The sequence below is a fragment of the Sturnus vulgaris genome, chromosome 9 (assembly GCF_052056855.1).
Source record: "Sturnus vulgaris isolate bStuVul1 chromosome 9, bStuVul1.hap1, whole genome shotgun sequence".
Lineage (NCBI taxonomy): Eukaryota > Metazoa > Chordata > Aves > Passeriformes > Sturnidae > Sturnus > Sturnus vulgaris.
The window spans coordinates 2,569,751-2,595,779 of NC_142251.1; the positions used below are offsets into that span (position 1 = coordinate 2,569,751).

The window sequence follows — 26,029 nt, forward strand, 5'->3', positions numbered from 1 at the left end:
GAATGCAGCCAATAGCTGACACGAGAGCAGAACACCAGCAATCCAAAAATTAGTCCATTCTAATAACTTAATTAGCATTAAATGTCCCTTTAATCCATTTGATCCATGTACCTTGATCTCACAAAACACCCAGTCTGAAGAGATCCTAATTCTCTCCATTTTCACTCCGCTCCCCCTTGGCTCTGCAGTGCTGTTCTCCCAACACTTCCCCAAGTCCAGGGCACATAAATCAGTTGTCCCTGCTCAGAAGCACACAGGGTTTGTGTCCCTGACCCAGCAGTTTGCTCTGCATCCTCCCTGACTGCTGCACTGCAGCACCACACACCACCAACAGCACAGGCAATGCTGCAAACACCACCCTGAAGTCCACCCTGGCAGCAAATAAATAAAATCCTCAAATGCCAACATTTTGGGGTTGAAGTTCTGGCTGCCAGTGCCTCAGAGTGGGAGTCACCAGCACACAGCACTCCTGGCTACCTGTGTGAGCAGGTAAGACAATAAATGGATGGGAATTTTAGCTACCACCAAAGCTGTCACACATGAGGTAAAACAAAATGTGAGTAAATTCCTCTGCGGGTGTTTTGTCCAAATGGATCCTTCCAGTTTCAGGACTTTAAGACAAAATATTTTCTTTAAAAATACTTAATGACATTGGTTTCATTTAGGAAGTAAAAAACCAATCTGAGCTGGCAGAGAACAAATTCTCTGCAATCCTTCCCATGCCCCAGGAAAACAACAAATGCCATTTTACATTGTGAAAATCAGTAAATATCATTTATCATCATCCAGGCTAATTTCTTCACAGTATATCCACATCTAGCCTGTAATACTTCTCCTTTTTGGTGCTTCTAATCTACCATTTCAGCATTAAAAATAGGTTTGCATCCAGAGACAGGTACACATGTTCAGCTACACGAAAATTTGGAATTTATTTTTCTTCCTGTGTTGCAGTTCTGGATGATCCTCTATGTACTGTATTTTCTGGTATAAAAAGAATACATTTACCAGCATGAATTTTGCAGAACACTTGAGAACAGATGAGAGTTAAAAGATATCCACATCTCTCTAGCTCTGCACTGGTGAGAACTGCAATATTATTGCCTATTACCCTGGTATCTGAGTTTCTCACTATCTTTAATGCCACATCCTCCCACAATAAACAGAATTATTTCTCAGATAGTAAGGATGAGGAGAGTTGAGGCAAGAGTAAAGAAATCACTCTAGAGAACATTAGAAGGCTATGAAGAAGGAAGTATTTCAAGAGTGCCTTATACTCTAAACTACATTTTTGTTTTTGCTTCACGATAATTAAAAGCATTCTGCTTCCATACTTTCCTTTCTGTGCAAAGCTGAGCCCACCACTTCTGATTATAATAACAACACAGCATTCCTATTTCATATCCAAGGTAACCCAAGGTATTTTAATGACATAATAAATTTGATAAGGCAGTCTGGGAGCTGCATTGGTAAGTGCTCCCAATGCACTTGGCACAGTTTGCTGTTAGAGGCTTTTTCAGAGGGAATCCAATACTTTCAGTCTTATCTGAAAAGCATACTGTAGTTTTTACGTTAAAACATCATTTCCTGTCTGTATAAACTGGAGTTGAACCAAAAAAAGTATCCAAATACCTGTGGTGCTTCAAGTATTACTGAGAAATTTGTGTTGTCTACTGGTTCTGGAGACTCAGGGCTGCTTTTGATGCTGCTGGTATCCACACCGTGCATGTTCTCCTCCTCTCTGCTTTCTCCCTAAAAAAGGTAATCCAAACAATGAGTCAGGAAAACAACAACAAAAAAAATTCCCACATCTTTCAATAAATTAAAAGGGAGAAGGAGAAACAGCCATTAGAAAAGAATTATAAAAATAGAAAGTCAAAAATGGAGACGATGAAGTCAATAGCTTTTCTTCTTTGAAGATATTGGTTCAGATGCACTAAAATCTAAAGAGATGTGTAGGAAAGAAAGACAAATACAAGGATATGAACAAAGAAATCTCAATTTTTAGAAAAGGAAATAATATATTTAACAGCTTTCCTACACTCCTATTTCACAACTCCTCTACCACTTTGAATTACAAGCATTTACTATTAACTGGGGCTTTAATTAATTTTACCTGGGTGCCCTTGATGAACAATACTGCAGCATTCCCCACCTTTAGTGGGGACTAAAGGGTTCCACAGGCCTGATTCCAGAAAAGGGAAATTCTGCTTGGATATACAGTCTTGACTTCAAACAGAGTAGGTTTCTTTGATGTCAGTGGAGCTCAGGCAAGCACTCAGCAGTGTCTCAGAGAGGAATGGGCTCCAGCACACATTTCATGGCTGCTGAAGTGCTGAACCATGTTACACCTGCACAGGGCACACAGGTCTGCCCAGGCACATCTCCCAGCTCCACGTGGATGTTCTTCAGGGAACTTGAGCCTGCTGGTTTTCCAGTCAGACTTTCTGGACACTGAGCTGCCCGTTTGCCAGAACTTTTGGCCCTCTCAAGGCACGGCAGCTCAGTTGTTTCCCACATGCACACACAGCCTGTGCTGAATTCTCCCCGCAAACACGACAACCCCATCGACACGCGCCATGCCACGAGACAAGAACAAAAAACAGTCAAAATCAGTTCTTACCACCAAAGGCTTGCAGATTCCAAGGGAAACTGTACCCGGGGGCACGGATTTCAGCACCTCCACTGCCTCTGCCAAGGTGGCACTGCCCAAGTGTTTCTCATTGACGAACACCAAGCGGTCACCCGGCAGAATCTGCCCCCCGCGCTCGGCCACCCCTCCTGCCACCAGGGAGCTGATCACTATGGCTGTTCCTGCTGGGTCCAAGGGATCCTGGGGGGGGAAATGAGAAGAAAAACACCCCCAAGTGAAGGCCTTCAGATGATGTTTGTTTGGAGTGTGCAAAGAGCACTCAAGCACGTTCATCCTCTGATGCTACGGGACTGGAGCCTGCTGAGACGTTAAAAAAAAAAAAAACCCAGTCTGCTAGCACTGCCAAAGAACAGTGTGCAGAAAGGAAGATATTCTATCACTTGCCTAATCCATTAAGAAATGCTAAGATCTGAAAGGTGACCGGTACCCTGCCCTCTCCTTACACACACAGACAAAGCCAGGCCAACCTGCAAATAGAACAACAACACTGGCAGCCTTCCACCAGCCTCCATCCAGCCTGGGACGTGCTAATGTCACAGGAAATAACCACCCTGCACGTCACCCGAGGGCTTCAGAGCAGCAGAAATGATGGCAAAGAAACCACCCCGACGTCAGAAATTTAATTCAAAGTATTAAGTCCAAATGAAGTCCCCAAATACTGAAGAAATAGCATTTGATGTGTGCTGTGCTGCTGCAGCGTTTCTGCTTCGTCAACTCCACGTGATAACTTAGGAGAGACATTTTCTGCACCTTAACAGGGAACAGGAGACAGCAACAGGAGAGTAACTAAGATTATTACTGAACACGAGGAACAATGTAATGGTGGATACAGAGAGTGTCAAGCACAAAATATTATACACATTGTAAACTGATGCAAATATATCCACTTCACTTCATCTTTTATCCAATATTAGCCTTTGCTTTGTGTCCTCTACCATTTCTATCATGCCTTCAGTAATTTAAAAAACTAGTCTCAATCCAATAAAATTATAGATTATTATATACTGGCAGAAAGATATACAAAACAAAGGTATGGGGTTTTAATTTTTTAAAATGTTTTTGTTTCCTCATTAGTTTTTTTAAGATTGTAATTAGCCTTTTTCCCCCTTGCTAAGGGCTCATAAAGTTCAGAAATGCTCCTTTATGCACTGGGTCTCCAAATGCACAATCGTGGACTATTTTTCCCTTAGGACTTGCATCTTATTCAGGGCATGGGAGGGATAAAAAAAAGGCAAAATTCAAATCACAAAGACCACCATGAATTCAGCACCTCAGTGTTAATGTGAAAACAGGAATGCTTTTTAAGCTCTTTATTTTTATATGACTATACACTGCTTTCCAAGGGCACATGTTTTTTAAGGTATGTGCAAACATATGAGGCAATGCCTGTAATATCTGTAAAAGGCTGAAATGAGAGAAGTGAAATTAGAGTTCAGCAGGAAGAGCCACGCCAGAGCTGGAATCAAGTAAATAAAGATCAGCAACAATTCTCTCCTGTCCTAGTGCTCTATCCTGCTCTTGTACAATTTTACAATTTTATGATTTATCCTCAGTGCACACACGATGTTTCCTGGTGAGTGCCATGTCCTGGCAGCCAAGCCCAGCAGGCTCCCTGGGTTTGCCTCCTGTGCCAAGGTGCTCATGCTGCCCCAGTGTCTGTGCCCCCTCTGGAGATTTTCAGGAATGAACCAACACCCAGCAAGTTCAGAACAGAATCCAAAGAGATTACAAAATGGGAAGGAAAAAGAAGAGCTTTGCTTTAAGTGTTGAATGTAAAAAATTGAAGTTATTGCTGCCCTTTGTTCTTGCCAGCAAACCCCAACCAGCCCAAGGACCCTGGAACCAACACAGACTTCTAAACTAGTTTTAATCTGGGGATTTGCTCCACTGCAAATTAGAAATAACCTTCTGGACATCTCTGCAGACCCAGGATCCAGCCCAGACAGCCCCTTGCCAGCAAGCAAGGCACTGTTCACACTAGGGAGGCTTTGCTGGAGAACTAAACCAGCAAGTTTTCCTATCATGGGCTCGTCTTGCCATGGCCAGGGAGGTTTTTGCTGGTTCCCTGAATGGGTGAATGCTCTCTCAGCAAAACGACACCTTTGCTGACACGACAGCTTTTATAAATATGACTTTTGCTGGCTTAGCTATATTGATAAAAAATGAACAAAACAAACCCAGCACTCACCCCCACCCATGCAGATAAGCTGACAAAATCCTGTGAGTGAATGACTGGCCCAGTAATTATGGTGCTGGTTGAGGATGGGGGAGAACCAAGTTCAAATCCCTGCTCTGTCTGATCTCAATCAGTTCTTTTTTGGGTTCTGGATCAGAACCACTCAAGCAGGATATGGGAATCTCACCATCAGCTGTTTCTATGCAGGGTCAGTGGCCTAACTACCACATTTCTGATGAGAAACAGTCCTGTTTCAACTCACCACTGAAATAAAAACAGTTTTGCTCAATAAATCATCATGTTTTGGTAAGAGATAATTTAGCTGAAAGAAGTGTTCCAAAAGGAACAGAGTTCCTGCAAAGAAACAGCTCTAGGCAGAGAAGTTTGAGGACAATGTGGTTATTTTCCCTGCTTCACAAAGCACAAAACCACAAGCCATGCACTGCAATTGCTTCATGAAGAGCAGCAGAAGCTAAAAAAAGGGAGCCCATGTTAAAAACTGCTGTCCAGGCAAGCAGGAAACAATTCCACTGCTGATTTCAAGCAGAGGGAGCTATTGTACAGGGAGAGAAGAGAGGGATGAGCTGCACAGTGAGAGCTCAGCAGCAGCACCAGCAGTGCTCAAAACCTCAGGGCTCACCAGTGGCTGAACCACGGTGAGATTGCCACGAGGAATGCAACAAAAGCTGCACAGGAAGGCACAGACCCACTGAATTGCAAGGTGTAATCACGTTTCCATATTCTCTCTGTAATTTAATAATATTCTGTCACAACAGTGGATTGCACTGTGCTTTGCTTATCAAAATCAAAGGAACACTGGGATTTTTTTGAAACTTTGCCTTATGATTTACCCTTGACCTCAAGCACACCCTAAAGAACCACCTGCTAAAACAAGACAGCAAATTCACCAAATTCACATTTTCTAAATGCTGAGTGCAACTGGGCCATGAGGGCTGTTGTCTTGCTCTTGAAAGAAAGCAGTGCTTGCAGCAGGATGAAAAACAGATCCTTTCCTTCCATACCAAGTGCAAAAGGTATAGTTTGTATATAGTTAGTACAGTTACAAGGCAAGTTCACTCCCACAGTGGGATTTCAGACCACTGAAATGTGGGATTTCCACATTAACAGACCAGCTAGAACCATTCCAAGTTACTAAAGAGCACCAGTGTGACTGCACACCTACCCTGAGGCTCTAGACTCATTTTACTTGGCTCATATTGATTTTTAGTCACCAGCAGGCAGGACCAGATTTCAGCTTCTACTTTAAAAGTGAAGTTTACTGGGATGGAATTTGCAACTCTCTCCCCTAACCCAGAAGTGATAAAATTTCAGTATTTCAAGAAATTATCACATGGCTTTGTACCAGAGCACAAGGGGTGTGCAATGGACAATCTCATGTGAACTGACATGTTAAAACGAGCAGGAATCACACAAACACTTAAGATTGGAAAAGACCTCCAAGATGGTCAAAAACAGGCCTTGGCACATTTTAAAGAGGAACTTTTACCTTTCCTGAAGGATTCCTTTACACCAATGAATCATTTATGAACAATGAGGAAAAGCACCAGACTGCAAAGCAGGGCTGTGAGGAGACAAACCCCCTAAACTCAAAAGCTCTTTTTTAAGGGAAGAATTACTTGTTGGAACGTTTGCCACTTGTGTAAACGCTGAGAGCTGCCCCCTGCCATGCAGCAGCAGCCCAGGACAGTGGCCTCCAGGTAACCTTTGAGGAACTCGTGTGCTGTGGCTGCTGTCCTCCCCTTTGTGCCCGAGCCAGCCACGGATTCCATGGACTTGTTTAAAACAGCCACAATTTATTCATACTTAGCACACCATATATTTAACTATGCTGAACCATAGGTTTTCCCTTCCCCCCCTTCTCCTCATCAAAACCCACAAATGTTTCCCGGAGTCCAGGTGTCAAATTTTTCTCCTTATTTTCAGAGCCTCATTTGTTCTGGATTCATTTAGCAGTGGAGAGTCAGGCAGGGGCCACTGCAGTTGCTGCCTCTGGGATGCCTGGGTTGGGGGCAGTATGAAATCTCTTAAAAACCCGAGCTCTGCTAAAATGTTAAGAGTCCCAGGAGTTAGGAGAGTCCCATGTGCAAGGCTGGAGCTGCAACTTTATTGTGGCTTCGACTGCCACGGGCACCAAACATCCACACTCAGAGGGGCTTAGGAAGCAAAACTGGAGACAGAACGAGTGCAGCCGACCTCTGCCCATCCTGCTGGGAAATAAAAGGGATAAACCAGGCTGGCTGTTCCCTTGTCCCTCCCAAAAAGTGAGATGTGCAGCAGCCAAGAGAGGGCACTCCAGGCCAGCCCAGCTGCCAGCACCAGAGCAGGCATTCCCTGCTCTGACACCCCATCCCCATCCATCCATCCCTCCAGCCCTGCAGACCCTCCCCGGGCTGAGGATGAGGAGCACTGAAACTACAGCTCCACTGGATGGGAGCAGCTCCCACGTTTGCTGGGGTTTTGTTTGTGTTTTGCTTTTTTTAAAGGCTCCTATGAAAATGTAAGACAAAGCTGCGGGTGACTGACATTCCCTGTGCAAAGTCACTCTCACTTAGTTACAGGCTATATTAGTTTTGGCATCGCTTGAGATCTAAATCCAGCTAGCCTGACTTCCTAGAATATTTCAGCTCTCTTCAAGCAACAAACTGCCTGCTGCCACAAAAACACACATCCAAAATAGCATGGTGAAGGATCCCAAAAGAAACAGTTTGAAACTTTCCCCCCCCCCGGCCCCCCCGTGCCATTTTTTGATTTATCTGAACATTTTTACAAGTGCCAATTTGTATACTGCAGGTTTCTGTGAGGGAGCCAAAACAAACGCCTTGGAGCTCAGAGGTCACAGCAGCCCAGTTTCATTACATTTTGCATGGGACCACTTCCAGGTCTAACACACATATCCATATTTAAAAACTCTTCAGTGAATAAGATACCAGGCTGGAAGACTCTTAGACACAACACTGTTGATGCTGAACAAGGAAAACACACCTGTCAACAATGAAAAGAACCAGAGGCATTTTATGTTTGTCTCGCTGTTATGTAGAACAAAGGTAGAAGTGCACATGAGTAATGTACCTGCATGCTCAGAGTGGTGAAATTACTCAAAATACTCATCCATGCTCTCATTTTGTGAAGTGCCTGTGGTTCCCTTTGCAGAGCCACCCTCCACAGTGACCCCAACAATGCCAATGGGATGCAAGAGTCAAGACTGACAAGCAGCCTTTTTTGTGCCTTTTCAAAGCACAAAGTGCCTCCCAAAAGACAAGGAAGAGAGGGAGAGCCAGCCGTGAGTGAGGTCTGATTCCCTCCTTAAGGTGGCCTCACTTTAGGGTTGAGACTCAAGGTCCAAACCTTCTGTTCACTCACTCCAACATGTTTACAGCAGTTGGCCGTAGGAACTGCCAAAGGCACTCTAAGGCCTGGAAAAACATCCCTGAGGAAGTGCTCTACTGGCTTTTGTTAGATCCACTGCACTGGAGTGAAATTCGAAGCATTTCAGACCTGTTTCTGCCCCTTCCACCCGGCTTGCAGTCAGCAGGGCTGCTCAGGAAGGAGATTACACAACGCACAGCCTCTGGCTGTACCAGAGAAATAAACTGCAGGCTGATGTGCTGAAGCAACACAAACTTAAATACAGAGCAGTACTCAAGGAGGAACGCTGAACTTTGCTGTGATGTAAGGCAAAGCACTGGAAATAAAACATTACTATTTATTGATCTGCAGTGAGGGAATAAAGCAATGAATTTCAGAAGCTCTGGTGTGCAGCCGGCATTAATCAAAACTTCTGTTGTGGGAAATGTCAGCAAAGAAACAGGAATTCGCAGGGAAGGGGGAAAAAAAACAGAAACAAACCACACGGAGCCCCACCCAAAGGAGGAGAGGGAACAGCAAAACACAGAGGAGGAGGTGGCACAATGGGTTTCCCACACCAGGGTTTCATCATCTGGGATCTGAAATCCTATCAGCCTTCTCCAGCAAGAACCAACACGGTGGCCAGCCGTGACTCAGCCGTGGGTCTGGCAGGGATGGGGAGCACAGCACAGTCCCCACCCCTCTGCTCTGGACCAGAGACCCCAGGGGAAAAGCCAAGGGAAAAGACCTCACACGCTACTGCTCTTCCCAAACAAAAAAAAAAAAAAAAAAAAAAAAAAAAAAATCAAAGATAGGCACCGGCTCTGGGCGTTTTCAGTGTCACCGTGCAGTGGACTCAGGTGCCTGCTGCTATCTTTTAATTTATCAAACTTCTCAATCCATCTAAGGTTTTATCCGCCTTTCATATTTGCTCTTGACTGAGCTAAAGTCTCAGGGATTACATTCATTAGAGTCTCTTAATATCTTAGACTTTCAGACTTTCCAGCTCCAGAAAAAACACACTGAGTGCTGACTACAGGGAAAAGCCACAGAGATAAGAAAAAAAAAAAAAATCCCTGAACTCATAAGGAAGTGGAGGAAAGCCACTGTGTGATGAGATAAAGAAGGGATAGAGATGTGTGGGAAAGAAGAAAAAAATATCAACAAGCCAAGGGAAAAAGTATAAATGGTATCACCTACACAGCCTGTGCTCAGTGGGCCTTAGCACAGGTTGTGGCTTTGATCAGCTTTGAGATTCAAAGAATTCCTGAACTCAAAATCCAACCAGAGAGCCCAGCAGCACTTGCACCAGCGAGGTGAGCTGGCCTCAGCACTGGGAAAAGTCTGTGGAAGTGCAGGATGTGTTTTTACACAAACCAGAGCTCTCCTCTGCATGAAAACCTTGCTCCACAAACAGCAAACACATGAATTATGGAAGACTTGCTGCAGAAAAATCTGCAAAATAAAAGTGGGGACAGAGGACAGGTTGGGTTTTATGCAACAAGGATCTGCAAACAGTGACTTGGCCCAAAGAATCACAGAATCCCAGACTGGGCTGGGATAAAGCTCATCTTATTCCACCCCCTGCCATGGGCAGGGACACCTTCCACTATCCCAGGGTGCTCAGAATTCCATCCAGTCTAGCCTTGAACACTTCCAGGGATGAGGAACAAGGGAGGACAAGGGAGCAGGAAGAAGGGTTGGCAGAAAGGTTGCACAGAATTTTAAGGCTACAGTGAATCACACTGAGAACAGACAGAAAATTCCAAGTGCAACAGGATTCCTTGGATTTGGGGAGCAGCAGGGTGAGGTTCTAAGAAAACAGAACACCTCATAACTTCCATGAGTTTTCAGGATGCTTCATCCTTATCCATCAGCACCAACACACACCTCAAATCTCATCATTTCAGATCAAATTTGGAGCTGTCTGGGCCAAGCTCTTCCACACCCACTGCTCCACCATCTCCATATGCCCACTGCCAGGCCAGCACAGTTTCCTCCAGCCTCATCCACATCATCTCAGCCTGGCTGAGCTTTACAAAGTGGTTAACAGAAATTCCAGCTACAGTTTTGTCCCTTTAAATTCTCGCCTTCTCTCGCAGGCAGAAGACATCTGTGGAATAATAATGAATTTCTTTGGTTTGGGGTTTTTTGTTTTTATTAAAAGCTATTCTTTCTAGCAGGAAATGAAAAAGAACAACCAGATTGGAGAATTTGGGGGAAGAAGGGAAAACATTTCTAAAGGTTAATAGTAATAATACTGCTCAGCATTTATTTCATGGATATGCGACAAAGCAAAGAAAAACAGATGTTCTCAGTAATGCTCCAGCCTCTCTGCAAACTCAGGTATTGTCCAGAGCCGCTGCAGCTCACAGGGACAGGAGGGATGCTCCTACAATTTTGCTCAACAAGACAGCAAAAGGAGGGATAAGGAAAATCTCTGTCCTTTATTGAATTCTGGACAACCCGGGGATCAGCACGGCTTTGTGAAAGGCAGGTCCTGCTCAACCCAAATCTGCTGCCCTGGGTTTGGCTGGGGTAACCCACGGCTGAGATAAGAACACTTTGATAACTGAATAAAGCAAAAGACAGCAGCAATGCTAATACCAATAAATACAATGAAAAGGGACATAACAAAGAGAGAGAGGAACAAAACCAGAGAAGAACAAGTGAAGCACAGCGCTGATGCTCAGCCTGTTCCTGAGCAGGGATTCACCCCTCCTGGCCAACTCCCCCCATTTATATACTGAGCATGATATCCTATAGGATGGAATATCCCTCTGGCTAGTTCAGATCCCCTCTCCTGGCTTCTGGTGCTCCTCCTCACTGGCAGAGCATGGGAAACTGAGAAGTCCTTGACTCAGAGTAATCGCTACTTAGCAACAACTAAAACATTACCCTGTTATCAACATTGTTCTCATGCTAAATCCAAAACACTGCACCAGCTACTAGGAGGGAAATTAACTCTATCCCAGCCAAAACCACAACACCTGCTCAGTGGATGAGGGAAAGGCTGTGAATGTCTGACTGATGGCCCCCTCCAGCCCAGTGCCAGGGAATACCCAAACCCAACGTGACTTCCTGCCTCCAGCTTCTCCAGATCTCCTCATCAAGCTGTTCCTGTGGCTCTGTCTGTGAGATACACAGAAACCTCTTTGATTTCTTACTAAAGTGGTCTCTGCTCTCCCAACTGCATTAGTACTGCAGCACCGAGGCTTTGGAATCCACTAATCGTGAACACCTCAGAAACTTCTCCAGGAATGTGCTCAACTGCATTCACCAGCTCTTAGGTCCTGAAAAGTAGTTTTTAAGCTGAACTCCAAGAGAATTTTTCAAAAAGCTACACTGAATTCAATTCATGACACACTATTAAGAATTATTTTACACATGAAGCAGCTTAATATGATTTAAAGGATGTAGAACTTTCCCATAGGGGGAGAGAAGCAAATCCTCCGTGAGATGAGTACCAACACAGTTGGTACTGAGGCTTACAGAACTTTGATGTTAATGAATGTGGATGGGTTGTAGAGATGGGAGAAAAGCTGCCTTTATCAGTTTTCCCAGTACCAAGCTGATAGCCATTGTAAAACTGCTTTTTAATACAGCTGTGCAGCTTTTGCCAGTAAGCCACAGGTTTCCATCACATGATCAGGTGAAAATGTGCTTAACAAAGACGTGAATATGCTTCTTTGTTCATAACAAACTTATCACAAGAACAGACAAAGCTCAAATTATCACAAGAGGGCAAACGTTTAGCCAGCAACTTGTCAAAGCATTCCAGCCTGCATCTCACTGCTGAACAGACCAAGAAAGTTTTAAAAAAATTTAAAAAAATGTACTTGAATACCACCTTCTACAAATAAGAAGTCACTTTGCTTTTTTTTTTTTTTTTTTAAACTCTACATCTGGAGCCTGTTTGGGGCATAAAGAAAAGAGGAAAGATATTTGGAGACACTTAAATTGCTTCACTTCCTGCCGTGAATGACTATGCAGTGATTTTGTTAGAAAAGAGAAAACAATTGTTTCCCATGCTCCCTGGGAGAAGGACAAAACATAACCTGCTGAATGTGCAGCAAAAGAGACTTCAGTTCAACAGCACGAAAAACTGCTACTAATAATAAAGGGAAGCCAGGAATAAGGCAGCTGTGGGGTCCCTGTTGCTAGACCACAGGAAAATCCCTGGGGCACTGACCCAGGCAGCCCAAGGCAGGCACAATTCACGCTGCTCCTCCAGCTCAGGGTAACCTGAAGCTCCCGAGTGCTGAAATGTCTCTTTCTGCTTCCATGGATCACTTGGAGCAGGTGAGTCCACGGGTTCCTCCAGCCAGCCAGCTCTCCAGGGCAGCTGGGCTGTGCCAAAGCAAGCAGGCACTGGGGACTTATCTCTCAGCACATACAGGGAGCAACAGCATCTCACAGTCCTTCCCAAGAGTTATGTAAAATGTCAAACCTCCCCATCCCACCCCTCACCCTCTCCAGTTTCATGCACTCTGAAACAGCTGCTTTAAAAAGACTCTGACTTCAAAGCACAGTAAATTAAGCTCCACGTAAAGTCCATTCAGCTTTTTGTTTAATTTGATAAAAGCTCATCAGACCATTCAAGTTACCTTCTGGTCAATACTGCCTCAAGAAATCTGCAATTCAGCTACCTGTGGTTTTTCCAATATTTCTGTAAAACATTACTGACAGAATCTGTTGGCCTGCAATGCATCAGGTCTTTGGAAAACACAGTTTCAGGGCTCAAGGAACCTTCTATCCTGCTGGGATCTCTCCTTTTTCTCTCTTAAGTCTTATGGGGTTTTTCTTTCCTCTTGTTTTAATACACATGGTATCACAGTCGTTTTTAGACAGCATTACTTCTCTATTTTAACCTGATAATATATCTTCCAATTCTTTCTAAGAAAAAGGGGTTGGTCTCTAAAACAATGGCTTAGCTCTTGACTTGCTGGCCAGGAGGCTGGATCGGGCTTGGAGCAACCAGGTCTAGTGGAAGGTGCAGGGTTTGGAACAGGATGAGAGAGTTAAGATCCCTTCCAACCCAAACCATTCTGGGATTCTGTGATTAGTTCCAGGCTGGATAAATTCACTGCTAAGCTGGATACTTTCAGGTCTGCTGACAAAGAACACGAAATACACTGCCTTGCATCCCAGGTGATCCCAAATCCCTCCAGCAGCAGTGCCCCAGGTCCCTGCCTCCCCATCAGAGCCCACTTGGCACTACCTGTGCCAGCAGCACCACATAAAGGTTAGTGAAGAGGTGAAAGGGAGAGCAACCTCTCCAAGTGAAATGAGAAGGAAATGAAGGGAGGCTGAGTGTGTTACTTCACAGAGGAGCTGGCCACAGGGCTGAGCAGCACAGCTTTTTAATGGCCAGGAGACCTCTGCAGCCTTCCCATCAGAGCACCATGCAGAAAAAGCAGTGCCTGGCCTAGGAGCCTTGACCAACACAGTGGTGGCAACAGAAAAAAAACCACAGAAGATTGCATTTTAAGACGTCTTCAGTGTTTCTTATTTAAATAAAAGAAATCCAATGAAATCCATCATTTCAAGAATCCACAGGATCCTTTTGCCATCCACCTCCCCTCTCGCCAAGTACTGACCTCGCTGCCAGCAGAGCAGAGTCTCAGAAATTTTAGATTTCCTACAACATAATTACAAATTACAACATTCAAAGGGGAAAAAAAGTTTTTTTTTTTTTTAAACACACATAGAAACCACAGGAAGACGAAGAGTATCCTACATAAATACTATCCTGTCATAGCAAAAGGGATAACTCTACCCCAAAGTTTTAAGAGCCTTAATAAAAAAAAGGAAGACGGCTTTTTTTAAAGCTTTTAAATCCCTAAAGACAATCAAAAGAAAACACAGGACAAAGTAGAAATACTATTGATTATGCATAATTGGTATAATTAATTTGTAATTAGTTCATTAAAATATATAGGCATTGGAATTATGCTTGTACATTTCTGGGAATATCCTGCAAGTCACTTGGGATGTGCTTATCATTTATTTGATAGATGAAACATTATTAGAAAGACAGCCCATTAAAAATTAATATGCCAGAGTAATAATTTTCTCGATCTCAGCATTCAGTTTTCCACGTACTCAGACTCTTATTCTGCCTCACAAAGAATTTTTATTAATTCTGTTTTCCAGAGCATGACTTGGGAAGTGCAGCATGTAGGACAACTGAGGCACAGCATCCTTTATGCTGAGCTTGCAGCCACTTTTGAGAAACAAAATGGCAAATATTATAAATTATACACCATAGGAGTACTCAGCACAACTTCTAATTCAACAATCAAAATTAAGATGGAAAGGTAAAAAGCTCTGTGCTTGAAAACAAGTAGGAAGAAACTTCCAGAGCACTGGGAGCAGCCTGGTCTGTACTTGCTGAGCATTCTTGTGCTTCTGCAGCACATCTGGCATCTCTCACTGTCAGAAATGTATGAGCAAGACTCCAGAGCTCCTTAAACACTGCAGGGAACAACCCCAGTCCCATCCTAGGGCTGGGATCCACGGGGATCCACCATTTCCAAGGTGTTGCTCCACCTTTGTGTGGGGGAAAGTCGGGTGGGACATTAGAGCATCATCGCTTTTTAACCCTGACACCACTTCCCTGTTCCCACTGAGCTTCCTGAAGTTTTTCCAGTGTTTCTGAAGTGTCATTTCAACCAAGAGCTGCAGAAATAATTGGATCTTAAAAACCCAGGACAGTCACATCACCTCCTCCAAGCTGGGTATGCAACACCAAACTTTCCTGTAATTTCTGTACAGCACAGAGCCAGTCCTTGTGTGTTAATTACCAACAGGATTCCTGCTCAGAATCTCCCCTTCAAAAGCATTTTCCTCCCCCCCCTACCTCCATCAGCACTGGCAGCCTAGAAAGGCTGGTCACTCACTGATGATGGGCAATGGGAGGCCCATCTTCATTGAAAAATATCTAAAAAAAGATTTTAAAATTGTATTCCTCAAAAGGAGCAAAATCAGCAGTGGATACAGAGCACAAGCAGTATCATTTGCCATTACAAGGCTTGAATTTTCTCTTGTAAAACAAAGAGTGTGTGCCTAAAAAAACACCTTTCATGTTTTAAAGAAGGGTCTCCAGGTCCTCTAAGGCACAATTAAACACTGCTGTAATTCAGTGTTTCCCAGCAGATCTGTGTTAAGAATTCCAAACACTCTCCCAGGAACCACACACAGTTTTTTTTTTTTCCCCCCTTGCCTCCACTGTAGCATGGACAATTATTTATTTTCTTTGCCTTGCACTCAAGGATGTGATGGATGTATTTACATAAACACACACACAGCCACAGATATCTCTCTATAAAAATTAATCTGCAGATGATGAAAAGTGTAAAAGATCTAAGAGACGAATCCCAAACAAAAGAACACACTTTATACACTTTATACATAAATATCTTGAAATTATAAAGATCTGAGATTAAGTGGTTTACCACTCATTTAGAATTGATTAGAATGTATTTAAATTTAGCTGAAAGTACCACAACATTGCTCGTGTATTTGCATCTGCGAATAAGTAAATAAAAAGCCTGCTATTAAAGCCTTCATTAATTCTGATTATATGAGAACTTAAAAGCAAATCTGTGTATTACTGCTCTGTAAAGACTCCCAGCAACTCTAGAGTAGAGCTGGCACTGCAACACAACATGTGTCAGCTAAAATGACTAACAGGATCTATTTTCAGTAATCTTAAATCGCACTGGTAAAATATAGAATTAATGGGTTTGCATAATACTTCAAGTATTTTTTTTCCTTCTAATTCATTCCCAATTCCTGCCTTATTGTATCAAAAAGTGAATTTTATATCACTTGACATTTATGTACAACAGTTGAACACATTTCATTAAACTACAATGTTTAGGCAGCACTCAGATGTGATGTGTATATTATTATAAAGAGTGATCCAGCTATTTTATTTCCTTATAAATATGATGACTGGAGGTTTAAAAAAATATATCATGTTGACTAGAAACATGAAGAACATTTCATTCTGACTACAGATTTTGAGTTTCTACATATTCAATTGAAGCTAGTGTTTTTGAAAGAAGGATTCATTAATTTTAGTAGCATTTCCCTCCAATTAAAGACCTGTCGGTTAATTTCTTAGGAGTTCAACAATTAAGAATATAATAACCTCCAACTAATACTCAAGAACTTGCCATTCTCACAGCTGAAAAGTCATTCTAAGTTAGAACAAAATACAACAAAAAACCAACCTTGCCCAATCATTAAACTCAAGAGTGATGGGGTAAAGGTTGATAAAAGATTTTGCACTTTATCATGTCCAATAATCAGAGGTTTGGAACACTCCATACTTTATAGAGTTGGCCTCAAAATACATTCCTTTTCCCTAAAGTTTCTAGGCCCAAATGTCAAATCCATTACTCAGTAATTAACATCACAAAACATTTTAAGGCACAAGGATCATTTTAAGACAAAGGATCACAGGGATTTCTAGGATTTAGTTCTACAGAAAAGTATACCTGATAGTCTAAAATGCTGAATCCTAAACCATTTTTGTCTTTCTCCAGCTCAATAACCTTCACATCAGGAGACCATAATGCCAATTCCCCTTCTTCCTCCTCAGGATTAAAGTCTTCCTCGGGTTTCACCTGGAAAATAAAAGCTCTGGTTCAAATATCATTCTCTCAGTTCTTTACAAACACTATTCCTTCAATATTTTGATTATTAATGGTGCATATATGCCCTAAAATGTGACCTTTTATGGAATTAAAACTTCACTGAGCATTATGAATAGAGTTTTCTCCAGCTTGCTGCCTTGAGTATTCCCCTGGGCACGGGGCTACATGTTTTGAGCATCAGAGCCCAACCTGGCACACAAATACCCATGTATTAGTCTAATTAATTGTTAGAATATTACTAACCTGTTACACGTTGATGAACTTCAGCTGTCCCATTAGATGCATAAAGGAAAAATAAATAGCATAAAAGATTTAACCACAGACAGCTAATAGAAAGGCCAGACAATGAGAAAAGATGAGAAGCCAAGCTGTAAATACTTTTACAAACAGGAGCAACCACAAGTGTCAAGCTTTAGTTTGAGACTTTAAAGCTCCCGCGACTGAAAGAAATTTTTAAGTTTCAATTATTTTTTTTCCCCCCCCCAGTTCTATAAAATCCTACTCAGAACAAGGAAGCAATCAGCTAATGGTGGCAAGGATGTGATTTAGTGTAATTCAGAGTTCTCACTCACCTATTAAGGGTAGGGATGATGAATGGGATGTACAGTCAGCAAAGCAGCTCGGTGATTTACCTACCTTGTCTTCCTGTAGGTTGGATTGTGGCTATTTTCTTTAAAGAGTTGAGCAGTTAAAAGTTGCTATAAAGCTGTTTATTGTAAAGGTACATCAGTATTGAGAGGCAAAGAGTTACAAGCATTAAAGGTTTTTGGTATAGAGTTTTAAATAGAAGTAAAGTCTTAATTAGAAGTAGAAGCTGCTCCTGTTAAAGTTTTGGGAAGGTGATGTTGCTGCCGCAGTTCTCATTTATTTTTGGGTGTTGATGATAGTGGTGAGAGGAGAGAAAAAAGAGAGAGCAAGAGCGAGCAAAAGCAAAAAGGAATGTTAAATTTCAACATCTTCCCAGGACAATGAAGCTTCTCAAGACCAACCCGTGAAAATCCAGACTTTCCCAAATAGCTTTCCTGTCGTTTTGCACAAGTGGGTGACAGGGGAAGCGTTACCTTCTGCTCTGGAGGGGCAGCTGCCACGGGGGGCTCGTCCACCAGAGACTCGGTGCCGTCCCCGAAGAGGCGCCGGCAGCACACCAGGGTGAACGGGGGTGGCACCTCCTTCAGGAAGGTGACAGCCTCCCGTCGGGACTTCCCGTACAGCTGCACCCCATTCACCTGCACAACGGCAACACAAAGAGAACTAAAGGATATCTGACAGGTTGTTTTGTTTAAATTTTGTTTGGTTTTGTTTTGTTTTGGAGTGTATTTTTCCCCACCTGAGCGTGGAAGTCTGATTTTACCTGGGGATGCTGGCACAGCTTGCACGGTTTTATTAATTTTTTTTTTTTTTTTTTTTTTTGTAGCTGTGCCATCCCTGGAAATGTCCAGGGCCAGGAGCACCCTGGGACAGTGGAAGGTGTCCCTGCCCATGGCAGGGGTGGGACTGGATGGGCTTCAATGTCCCCTCCACCCCATTCTGCCACGCTGTAATTCAACTACTGCTGGAAAAAAAAAGAGTGATTCATCCTCTTTTACTTATTTATTAACATGCTTCTGAAGAATGCATACATTATTGTAAAATTTCATCTCCAAGATCTTGTGACTACTGATTGCTGCATCATGTCTCTTTAGCTTCCTCTAACTTCTTTTCTGCTCACCACTTCTCCAAGCCTAAATCTTTCCTAGAATTCTTATTTCTTTCTCAGCTGTTTCTTTGTTGGGGATCTTTTTTCAGTGTTAGGCTTATGTGTTTAAATTTAAAAGATAAAAATTTTAATTTTCTCACAATACTTTAAGCAAATACAGCTTCTGAGCTCCAATCAAAAAACTGAAGTCAGAACTACCACAACTAATTTAGAAGTCTGGCTCAATGACCTGAAAGGTGTTTTCTAACCTTAATGATTCTGTCATTCTAACTTTCATCCCTGGAAATGCCCAAAGTCAGGGTGGATAGGGCTTGGAGCAACCTGGAATACTGGAAGGTGTCCCTGCCCTTGGCAGGGGTGGGAGTGGATGGGCTTAAATGTCCCTTCAAATTCAAACTATTCTGCCACTCTGTGATTCTACTTCTGCTGGGAAAAAAAAAAAAAAAAAAAAAAAGAGTGACTCATCCTCTTTTACCTATTTTAAAACCTTTATATCCTGAGGGTTCCTCTCTTTGCACCACAGGGGTGTCCCTAAATAGGATGACAGCAGGATGTCAGCAGGTGCCATAAATCACCATAAATCAGCACTGCAGCCCCAAAAGAGCAGGGGTTTAACCCAGTAAGTGCTGTGGACTCAATCCCAACACCTCGTGTGTCCCTGCGATTTCTTTTAGGCTGCCTCAAGCCTCTCTCACAACTGAATGTCCACACTGCCACTGGTTTGGGAATCCAGCACCTCATCCAAGTCACTCCACAGCAGGAACCAAGGCACAGCAAGTGGGGAAAACTGAGGATCACCCTCAGTACTGCCCTCCATACCCACACCTGATCCAAGAAAACAGAGCATGGAAACGTTCACCAGCCATGGACACACCTTTACCTGTGTGCACTTGAGGCAGAGCCTCTCCATAAACCTCCCAGATCTTGCTGATCAGAGGGATTCAATCTCATGCAAAACTCCACAGCAATCCCACTTTAGCCAACATTTGCTTCCTGATCACTTCTATTTTTTTCCCCCCACTTCGTGCTTTTTGCAGTGTAAATACAGTTTGTGCTGCTGGGAAATACAGAGTTCCTCTCACACTCTACATCCCAGCCAAGCAGAAAAATTGAGAGGGGTGGAATTGGCTTCCACCAAGGTAAGACAAACTGCTCTGGGCTTTTTTTCTGCAAGAATTACAGCAAGTGCTGAGCTATCAGCCTCATCCATTAGTTAATTATTTAAGCAGAAGGATCTATGTGTAAGGATTTTTTAATGCTTGGAGAGTGGCAGCGTGGTGGAAAGCTCCCAGCACTTCTCAGCATCCCGTGATGGATGGGGAAGAGCTACTGTGCACCCCCCAGCAGACCTGGGGACTCCCATTTCTCCTCCTGCAGCTGCCAGAAATCTCCCTCTGAGCAGGCAAGGTGCCCTACACCCACTCATTCACACATCAGCCAGCCAGCCCTCGAACAGCAGGGAAATTGTACAACAAAAGGGCTCAAAAAAGCAATTTACTCCTAAAAATGCACACAATGGAATTAGCTGAAATGAAGGGCAGGGGAGGGGTATCGTGCTGTCTGTCATAATTCAAACACATCATTAAAAATAATCAACATTCAGCTTCACTGTATGTAAAAAAAGAAAAAAAAAATCCTTGCTGATCATATTTCAATCCCAAAGGTATCAGCCCAGGTAAGGCTCCTTGTTTGGAGAATGGGGCTGTCACTTTTTCCACTGCAAACCCCTATTTAAGGGGATTTATAACTTGGCTGCAAAAATATAGTCTGGGCTAAACCTGGCACTTACAGCTTTAGCCCCAGAGCACATTTTTATTTTGTTGGGGTTTTTTTCCCCAACTATAGAGTACAAAAAAATTTACACTCACTAGGTCTGGACATATCTGTGAACTTAATTCTGAGTAGAGAGTAATATGAACTGTTAAATATACATAATTAAAGTTTCCTAAGTTACTCTACAGCACTGCATTATTGCTTTTTGTATAAATTTCTTTTTTGTTTAGTGGCCAAGCAATTAAAACGACACTTCCAGCATTCCATTAATCCCTTCCTTCAGGAATCAAGATTTCCTCCATTAAGCAATAAGAACATGTTCTAGGTCTTAGTGATATCAATATGAATTTTTGATGTTAGAGGGTGAAGAAGTAAAAGCAAAATAGCTGTGCACCTAACAAATCAATCTTTCAGAAGACCTAATTCTGTTCCCATTAAATGTTCTTTGCATCCACTAAAAAGAGGTTCAAATATCAAAATATTCCACGAGGAGTAAGCATGCAATAAGAAATTAATGTCTTTTCACTTGCAGGCTGAGATACCAGCATGTACACACACACAAAATAGGAACTATTTTAATTTTATCAAATAAATATTTTTCTTGAGAAAATAGGTCTGGTGTGACTCTGATAACTCCAAAGTTGCCCCAATACCTCTTTATACACATTTAAACAAACTGATGTATTTGCTCATACACACAAATATCTTTCAACACTCAACAAAAAAGTTTTATTGTGTAACTGAAACCACTGTTCCTAAGACTGTTGTAAATTTTTTAGGGGTGACAAATATTCAGAAAGATTATCCACTGCAAAAACTAAAGCCAAATTGTGCAGAAGACTGAGCCACAGGACTACAAATAATTCAACACAAATATTATCTCTGCCCTTGTAACTCCTGATACTCATGTTAAAACATTGCAGAAAAAATGCCCATGAAGTCACTGAGAGGTCACAAGAAATTGACTTTTTGTCCATAAATGTGGAAGGGAACAGTGAAGAAAATGAATGTGAATTCCAACTCTGCTTTTACTTTAACTAACTCTGGAATAACTCTATTGCACACACAGCAGCCAAGCTAGGAGAAACATTTTAAGAAGGCCAAACAAACAGTAAATATATAATTTTTATTTTTGTGGGGGTTCTGGTTTATTTTTTTACCTCCAGCAGTTCATCCTCCAGTTGCAGAATACCAAGGATTGCAGGGGGGCCATCTGAAGCAATGGATGATATATAATGATGTCCATCAAAAGTGTCCAGCTCAAGTCCTAATCTCAGAGTGTGGATGGGTAACAGCTGCCAAAGGATAAATATAAGGAACTATTTAAGTATAAATCTTGATCTACCACGATAAAAACAGATTTAGGATTCAGTAGCTCACCAAATGGAACCAAACCCACAGTAAGATGATCAAATGTTTACAGCAAAACTGTCTGTAACTTCTTTTCACAAACTGTTTGCACAAATAAAAACAACCAGTTTGCTTTTTTGGGAAAAAGGCAATTTGAACTGTGTTCTCAAATAACTAAAATTAATGGGAAAAATACAGAGAGAAGTACCACCCAAAAGGTGAGCTGTCAACAAATCACAGAATGGTTTGGGTTGGAAGGGACCTTCAGCATCATCCAGTTCCAACCCCTGGGGTTGGAGCAAAACAAAAACCAAATAAATAGAAATAAATAAAGGAATAAAATAAATTCCATAATTGCCCTAAAATCTCACCACAAGATCAGCTGTCTCACTCCTTTGGGAGCTACACTGCTTCCAGGTAGGAAAAATATCCATGAAGTGTCCTCTGTACATAGTTACTAAAACTGACATGCTTTTTTCTGCAAGGGGAAATCACTGATGTTGTGTCAGCCTTTTCCCACTGGAACTCCCTAATTTGGAATTTTTCTCTAGGGCAACTCCAACCCTCAGTGCCTTAAGTCTGCTAATATTAGGAAAAATAGAATAAAAGTGATGCACAATCCAGACAAGGCAGAAGAAATCATGGCAACCTGGGGAGAAGAGATGATCAGCAGGAGCTGCTCCTTCAGTTTGGACATTTTCTGGCTTTTTATTACTGGAGTTCAAACTAACTGTCCTGCTTCCCAAATCAGTCTGGATATTCAAATAAAAGGAGCAATCCACTGATCCACAGCATTCCTTCATAGCCATGTCTCATCATGACTTTATAGCCCTTCCCCACTGAGGTGTCCCCACAAATATATAAATGTACCACCTCTAAAAATCTCTTTTCCACAGTATTAACATAGGTATCTTGAAAACTTTTTGGAAGTGAAATTAATTTAAGATCTGTCAATTTGCATGAATTACACATTCCTTTCCCTGTGCCAGGATCACTACAGCAAAATCATCTGTGGGACAAAATGGTTGTTCAGCAGAGTTGCAACCTCTGCTCCATTCTGGGCAATTAAGTACCCCAAAATTCAAGTTTTATGTGCATGGTTTGAGGGTGGCTTTTTGTTGTTTGGAGATTTGGTAACAAACTGTTAAAAGGTTCATTTGCCTCTGCTATGAAAAAGTATTGGATCAGTCCAGGAGATAAGCAGAATATTGGCAGCCTTTTTTTGGAAAATACAGAGCCACAAAACCACTAAATTCCTGAAGCACATCTGGAATTGTGTCACGCCCTCACAGGGTTACTCTGCCAACATATACCACGAAGGAAACCACCATGTAAGCCTTACCTTTGAGTACTTCTGGAGCTCTGAATCATCTTTAAAGGGCATATCCACATGCACAACCTAAAAATTGGACATCAGAACATTTTTCAACAGCAAGACAATAAAGACTTTACCAGAACGATGAAATTCTGGCAAAAAAAAACCTCACGAGCAAAATAAACTGTACTTAAACAATGTCACATTGATGCAAAATAATTTTAAACAAATGTTAGAAAAATCTTTCAGGCACAGAACATTTACAAGTAGGAATGTGGTGATTATGCACTATTAGCAGACTCCAATATTATCCTATTCCTGGAGCCCAAATGGCAATTTTAGTCAAGTTCAGTAATCCTGTGTAAGCACAAAATGCCATTATGTTTGACACGAATACCCACACGGACTTGCCAATCAGAATTTGAAAGTATGACAGCTTAAGTTGTTACCTCGGGCTATAGTGCAGCCATCTCCCATCCAGACCAACCCAAAAACTTCTGTTGCTAACATGGCTTGAAATACATAACTTTAATTACCAAATGGGAATGGAAAGTGGGTTATTTAAACCAGGGACAGGAAATCCTTTCAGTGTCTTTTTTTAAGATTAATAAAACGACTGTGTTCGCCATCAGTTTTCTTGTATTGTCCCTCCTTAACACAACAGATTTATCTGTAACCTTAGAAGGTTATTTACTCCAATTTTAAATGTAATTAAGATAAAATCAAAGAATGGTTTGGGTTGGAAGAGACCTTAAAGATCATTTAGTTCCAATCTATGGCCCAAGGTTGGAATTTGGGGCACTGAAGTTGAATGTTTAAAGGAAAGCTACACTTACTTGGTAGATCTGAAAGAAAACCCAGAGCCTTGCAAAAAAAAATAGGTAACTTTTCTTTGAAAACTTCTAGTTTAATAAAGATTTGTATTTTCTTATGGATTAATTTTAAACAGGGCTTCCAGCATGCTGTTTTCCAGTACTCAGGGTGTTTTTCCTGACAGATAGAACCCATTTCATGTCCATGCATGTAACTAAATGGATTCATGCCTGGTAACTCCTCAGCCTGACTGACACCACACGGTCCCTGCTCAGGATCTCAGCTCCTGCCACTGCCACCACAAAGGACCAGCAGCACAGAAGCCACCAGGGCCACCAATCCCTCTCCTGAAAGAGCTATTTCCTCTCCAGATAAACACTCCTGAGAGAATCCTGGAGGCACCTTTGGGGTGAGTTCTGGGGGCTGAGTGAGGGTGCTGTGACACAGGGACTGGGTGTCATGGGCTGGACTCAAACTGGACATTGCTGCTGGACACAGGAGGGAGGCACAGGCAACCAGAACCAAAAAATGACTTTCAAAACGGGATGCCAGGAGAGCTCCCTTCTATTATTCAAGAGGCCCCATCGTTAACATTTCCACTGCTGACATTTCACTGGCGGCTGCAGAAGGATTGGGAATGGTTGGATTCACCAGCTAAGCAGGATTTCATCCTCTGTGGGAAGTGTGATAGTGCTCAGGGAGGTAACATCAGCCCCTGGAAATGCAAGGGTGGGAATACCAAGCAACTGAAGTGGGCAGCCAAACAGATTTATTGCACCACGTACATAATCTCACACGAGCTTCAGATCTTAAAGGAGTGCTAATGGAAAGGAGGGAAGAGAGTTTCTCAAGGCAATTCTTAAAGCTACTTTAAATCTCCCAGAGAGTGACTGGAACGATGGCTACTCCAAGTAGTAAAAATAAGTGTCTCTAAATCAACTGGACAAGCATTGCAAAGACAAACAGGGCATTTTCTTGGTGGTGGTGAGAATTTTTTTAAGGCTTTGGAATGAACGCTGTCCGGAGTCTTTTATCTGTACTCGCTGGCTCACCCAGCACTGAAAAGTGAATTACAATTTCCATCAACTCCTCGTGACAATTCATCAAAACAATCTTTTGCTAGGCAATTATTTAATATGAAGTGAAGAAATATCTACTAGACACTGGCATCACAAAGTTACACTATTGAGAATTACTTTGTATTTTCCCAGCATGTTTGAAAATCATTCTTTCATTCTTCAGATAAAATGGTAATATTATTCTGAAAACAGAAGCTCTATCCTGAGCCTTGTCTTTATTCAGTGCCCAGTAAAACAAATAGACCATGAATGAAATAATAAAAATGCCATATATTTTAAGTGGCTGCTGTGATGCTGATTTAACAGGACAGCTGATTTCCTTAAATCACTGTTCCCGTCTCCTATTTGTATAACAATAGTATCTATATAAACAGAATAAAATGAAAGGGCAACATATCCCCCAACTCACTATAACACACATTTCAGCCCTGATGTTACAGGAAAGAAAATCTGATGTTACAGATCTGTTCCAAACACTGAACTGCTCTATAAGCAGCCTGTAATGCTAAGCTCACAGATCTGTAATTTAAAGAAATAACATTCATGAATGTAGTTTATTGAAACAAAACATACCATAACTTCGTATTCTGGTCCCAGCAGGTTTTCCCACTTGGATTTCAGCTCATGTGCTGGAGGGAGTGGGACTCTTCCTAAATATGAAAGTGAATATTAAATTTACAAGCATATTGTACATTCAGAAGTACATTTACTTCTAAATACTCCAATAAAAATTCAGTGTAAATAAAAGATTAGAGGGAATAATCCCCAAAAGGGAAGTGCATTAAGCTGAGTCTATCAAACAGCGCAAATCAAAAACGTCTTTCTTAGGAAAACAATGCAGAATGTCAGCTCCTGTAAAAGTGTGATTTATTCAGATGAGAGGCAGAAGAGGTGATGCCTGGTGATGAGATGTGAGTTCTGTACCATGCAGTACTGTAAATAAATCATTCTTTCAGGCTGCAAAACAAATTTCACACGACTTCATCGTTTGTTGCCGTAAAAGCGTTTCCCACTCCAGGGAAACATCATCTCCCACCCAAACGAGCCCCCTTAAGAAGGAAAACACCTGACAAGATATTGCTGCTATCGAGGGGCTGTGTCAGCACAATGCAGGCACAGACTTTATTTATACATTTGGCAGGTAT

General features: G+C 42.1%; 1 protein-coding gene across 1 annotated transcript in view; it reads right to left on the bottom strand.

Moving 5' to 3' along the window:
• The window catches only part of PATJ (PATJ crumbs cell polarity complex component), a 137,997-nt gene that overhangs the window by 87,648 nt on the left and 24,320 nt on the right, over positions 1–26,029 (bottom strand). The window contains exons 13-19 of the mRNA XM_088169636.1: positions 25,458–25,534; positions 23,020–23,076; positions 21,488–21,622; positions 17,920–18,084; positions 16,700–16,828; positions 2,621–2,830; positions 1,630–1,749 (exon numbers count right to left, since the gene is read on the bottom strand). Of these exons, the coding sequence (XP_088025762.1) occupies positions 1,630–1,749; positions 2,621–2,830; positions 16,700–16,828; positions 17,920–18,084; positions 21,488–21,622; positions 23,020–23,076; positions 25,458–25,534 (893 nt within the window). The remainder of the gene's footprint in view (positions 1–1,629; positions 1,750–2,620; positions 2,831–16,699; positions 16,829–17,919; positions 18,085–21,487; positions 21,623–23,019; positions 23,077–25,457; positions 25,535–26,029) is intronic.